General features: G+C 42.1%; 1 protein-coding gene across 1 annotated transcript; it reads right to left on the bottom strand.

Annotated features, from left to right (window-relative positions):
- Nucleotides 1–1,766: 1,766 nt before the first annotated feature.
- Nucleotides 1,767–2,540, bottom strand: LOC103210443 (vomeronasal type-1 receptor 4-like). Its single transcript, XM_042783039.1, has one exon. It carries the CDS (start codon nucleotides 2,538–2,540, stop codon nucleotides 1,767–1,769), a length of 774 nt encoding a protein of 257 aa, XP_042638973.1.
- Between the last annotated feature and the right edge of the window lie 2,244 nt (nucleotides 2,541–4,784).

The raw sequence follows: 4,784 nt of genomic DNA, 5'->3' as shown, positions 1-4,784 counted from the left end.
AAAAAAAAAAAAAAAAAAACCCAAGGAGGGGTCGCTATGAGTCGGGGCCGACTCGACGGCACATAACAACAACAACAAAATATATACACCAAACATTTCATACAGTATAATTTCATTTGCATAACTTACAAAAGAATTGAGAGTGATCTATGCCCTTAGAAACGAGAATAGTGGTTACCCTTCAGGGTAGTGATTCAGAGGGGCTATAAGAAGACAACCTTAATGTGTATTTAATATAATATTAATGTTCCTTCAGTACTTAAAACATATATTTAAGTATTTTAAATATATGTCAGATTTTTTTAAGTTGAGAGAAAGTGAATCAATTAGTGTTGTACTCTTGTTCTCATGAAGGAGCTCTGGTGGTATACAGGATAAGGCATTTGGCCTTATCCAGAAGGTCAGCAGTTCAAATCCACCAGGAAGGAAGATAGGGCAATCTACTTCTATAAAGATTTACAGCCTTGGAAAACCAATGCAAGGCACTAAGACTCAGAATGGATTTGATGGCAGTGAGTTTTTCTACTTGTATTCAACTGGGTATTTTTTTTTAGGATCTGGGTGAAGATTTACAGAGTAAATTCACTTTTCATACAGCAGTTCACATATACTTTGTCTCATGTCATTGACCAAAATTTACAATGCAGCAGCTCCCCTCCCACTTCCTCCCCATAGTTACCTCCTCCCAGTGTCCATCCCTTCATACTCTTCTGCACCCTGAGCTATCTCCCTGTGCATAAGCAGCCCTTCCTTCTCCCATGATTGTTCTCTCCAGGGCGTGTGTCTACTTGAGGTAAATGTTTAACTCACATGCCTGTACTTTGTTTGGCTGGAAACCACAGTTGTGGGTTCAATTCGAGACCTGAAGGGCAACTAGGGGCCATAGTCTCAGTGGTTACACCAGGCTTTATTGGACCAGCAAACCTGGTCCCCACCTTCTTTTTTTTTTTTTGCCTCCAAATGAGTTTGAGTTTTGTACCACATTGTTCTCCCTCTTTATGCAGGATCTCCTACATCCCTTCCAAGTGGATGGCAGTGGTAGCTGGGCACCATCTAGTTCTTCTGGTCTCATAGTTGTATAGGTTGCAGATCGGATGGTGTACCATCAACTGGGTATTTTTCAAGTATTACAATATAGCTAAGGAGAAAGATCACAGTCGAAAAATTAAATATATATATATCATATATATATATGCTATGTAATTTTAACTAACTGATCAGGTAGCATGGTGATAGATATGTCAGTTAAAATAGATATTAAGGTTAAATCACTTTATCATTGTTGTAATTAGTATTAGTTTTACATTTCTTACCGAGCAATTTTCCAATATTATTGCTAGACGACTTTGAAGCATAATGTGATCAATATACATACAGTCACACACATACACACACAGACATATATATATAAATAAGTGCATGTGTGTGTGTACTACCACTCACAGTCACACACATACACACACAGACATATATATATATATAAATAAGTGCATGTGTGTGTGTACTACCACTCTCCTGTCACATGATTGTGTCATACGTGTTTGGATTCTGGGTGATGAATAAGCAGACAACTGAACCTTGTGTGGAAACATACATTTAGGTATTTCTGACAAAATGAGGGAATTTTGTCTTCCTCATCCCGGCAGAGCAGAGCCTGGAGAGGCTGGAGTCCCAGCTCATGAGAACAAAGGGACTGATTGTTGGGTAACACACAGCCATTAGTGCAGCCGTGTTCACCTGCCACAAACTCGGGTAATTTAAAACAGCTATAAAAACTTGAAAGATGGAGGAGAGGGTGAAAAAAAAGTCACAAAGGTGCTCGCCAGGACAAGGATGGTTTGGGTGGCTCTGGTCTCAGGGGAGGGTCTGGGGGAGAGGTTGTTTCTGTGAAGGTGTTGGACCTGCTGCTTGTGTCTGTGCAGGATGGAAACCAGGGAGCCACTGGCCCAGAGCATGAGCCCCAGAGACGCAACGTCAGGGAATGCCAGCAACGCTGCATGCAGTAACTCCACGGTTTTGTCAGGCTGAACAGAGGAACAGTATCCATCATCTTTATAGTTTGGGGTGGTTTTATTTCCCCATTTGCCAGCCACGTAGATGGGAACTATGACATTGACCAGCACGTGCAGGACCCAGCACAGGACAAGGGAGAAGCCAGCGCACTTGGGGGCCTTCACCTTCAGCTCCGCCCACCTGGAGTTCCCAGGGCTGATGGTGATGGCCTGCAACATACTCAGGAGGCAGCGGCTGCCAATGGACACACCTCTGCCCACCCTGTGAACATACATAAGAAATTTGCATCCAAAATCACTGAGGAAATCTTTCCACCCAAAAGCTGCCATAGTGTGGGGAATTCCTTTAGAAAGAATGGCCATGGAGTTGGCTATAGTCAGGTGCCTGACAATCAAGTATGTGAACCTTGACCTGCACCCAGTGAAGCAGAAGAAGATATAACAGTAAAGAAGAGAGAAATTCCCCAGGACTCCGACTGTAGTCTGTAATAAGAAGATAATGGCTATTGTCAGATCCTCAGAGGACATTCTCTCAGTTCCCAGTGACTGGTATTTGTCTGCAGAGCCATAGAGTCCTGCATGGGAAGATGAAACATGGGCCAAATGCATCATGTCAACTGAAATCCACTATTCTCCACCTACTGTTAGTTCTTACTTAGAATCATAGACTTAAAGTTCTTCAATCACTCAGTGGTTTTTACAAACTTGGATGTATAGCCCTTAAAGAGCACTTAGAACGTTGGTTATGAAAACCATACATGTGGTAACTTCTTCATTCTTCATCCAACTATTCATCCAGGCACTGCTATTAATTTCATTATAAAGATGAGAACTTATGCACAGAAAGATTATGCAATTTGTCTAAATTCACATGCTGGTGAGGGGCAGGGAAAGATCTGAACCTGGCTGAACTGGTTCCAAAGACAGTGCATTAGCTAGCCCCCATGCTCTGGTAACGAAGCTTGTTGGGTATGCCCTTCCAATATTGCAGATCTGGTTTTAGTTTTGACCCCTTGTCATTTTACATGGTGCCGTTACATTTTATAATGTGGCTTGTAACAAGTTTCCATGGATGTGTCAGTATTTATTCCACACACCAACATCAAATATAGATAAATATTTAGAAACTTAATAAGATATAGATTCACTGACTGCAGTAGAATATAACAGGAACCCACCTCATGAACAGGTTGGATTTAATGAATTGTCTGGACAACAACAGAATGACACATGTGCTTTTGGGTGAAGAACAAAACACAATGGCTCCTACACAGGAAATACTGAACAATCTCATTTTGTGCCCTAAACTAGGGGGTATGAAACACTAACAGGAGGTGAAACAGTGGAGGGCGGAAACTAAGTCATTCCCACTTTCACTTCATATGCTCAGCACTGAGTGCACAGTTAAATAACAGCAGCACCAATGAGATGAGATTTGTTACAGATGATAACATACGAGACACACTTGAAAAATAAACTTTCTAAGGCATGACACCTTGTGCACTGGATAAATTGAAATGGTTGATTTTTTTTTTAATTGAAATTAGCATGTTTTTCAACCAGAGAAAATAGCACAAGATACATTTGGGACTGAGAGCTGTTACCGAAAGCCATTCATATGACATGACCTTCCCTACGTGCTGCTTCCCTGACTTCAAGAAGGAAAGTAGTCTCCCCATGATCAACAGGCCCCAGGTGTTTCCAGGAGACACCAGGACAGTCTCCATTCGTGCACCAGGCACCAGATTTAGAGAAAACATGCCTACTCCACAAACAGCCACTCTACACGATTCTGTGCAGGATTCGATGATTCCCATAGATTCATCCTGCTCTGTATTACAGGTGCGGAAGTGTTACAGGCTGACATTTAGTAATGCTGAAAATTTTTGATTCCTGTAAAGTAGGCTGAACAGCAAATTGATTTTAAAACTACAACCTTTAAGCACCTTAAAAATCAGGCCTCTTGATCCCAAGATTAAACAGCAAAACTCATTATTCTTTAGGATGACACTAATTGACATTAAGAGTCATCAAGCATCGGGGTGGAATCTAGGACCTCCATCTCTCTGTTACACTGAAGTTCAAGCTCAGTATGAAGGTCTCCTTCCTGTGGGACTCTGAACCAGTTTTGAATCCAGAACATTTCCTTAAGCCAATATAATTGCTAACCAGACCCTGATAGGTCTCCTTTCCTTATAGATTCTAACTCTCAGACAGAAACAAAAAATACTCACTGAACTTCTTTCCCCTGCTAGGATAGTGGGCTCAGTGTGAAGGTCACGACAGCCATTAAGTGTGTGGGAGGGAGCCAGACCCTGATATAAAAGTTTGTGATTCTGTGACCTCACCTCCCCACAGAACTGCAATTACCAACTACCTCACCTGTCCTTTCAATGACACTTCACACCTGAGCAGTGGAGAGTATCCTGAAAAACTTTCTCTCAGTTCCCAATTCTCAGAAACAATTACAAGCTTCTAGTGAGTATCTCCAGAGGGGCCTCTGGTGTTTATGAGAGAAATCCTTCCCATGGTTCCAGTTGGTAGGCACTTATAAAAGAGGGCTTGTTTCAGCTACCCAGAGTGACTGAGTAGTTGAATCGGTAGGCTCAGGACCATACTCACAGGGGACATCAAGCTCAATTGGCATAATATACTACACTGGTCCACCTCCTACTTTGGCGAGTAGCGACTGGGATCTTAAAAGCTTGCAAGCAGCCATCTAGATGCAACGATGGGTCTCTCCTCACCCAGAGCAAAGAAGAATGAAGAAAA

This window comes from Orycteropus afer, unplaced genomic scaffold (assembly GCF_000298275.1).
Source record: "Orycteropus afer afer isolate SDZICR_OR568_19922 unplaced genomic scaffold, OryAfe1.0 scaffold00610, whole genome shotgun sequence".
In the NCBI taxonomy this organism is placed as follows: Eukaryota; Metazoa; Chordata; class Mammalia; order Tubulidentata; family Orycteropodidae; genus Orycteropus; species Orycteropus afer.
Note: the sequence above shows the minus strand (reverse complement) of the source record. Positions and strands in the feature narration are given on the sequence as shown.

What these genes read in the sequence shown, in the direction of transcription:
- LOC103210443 (XM_042783039.1), bottom strand. Translation starts at nt 2,540, where the DNA reads ATGTCCTCTGAGGATCTGACAATAGCCATTATCTTCTTATTACAGACT.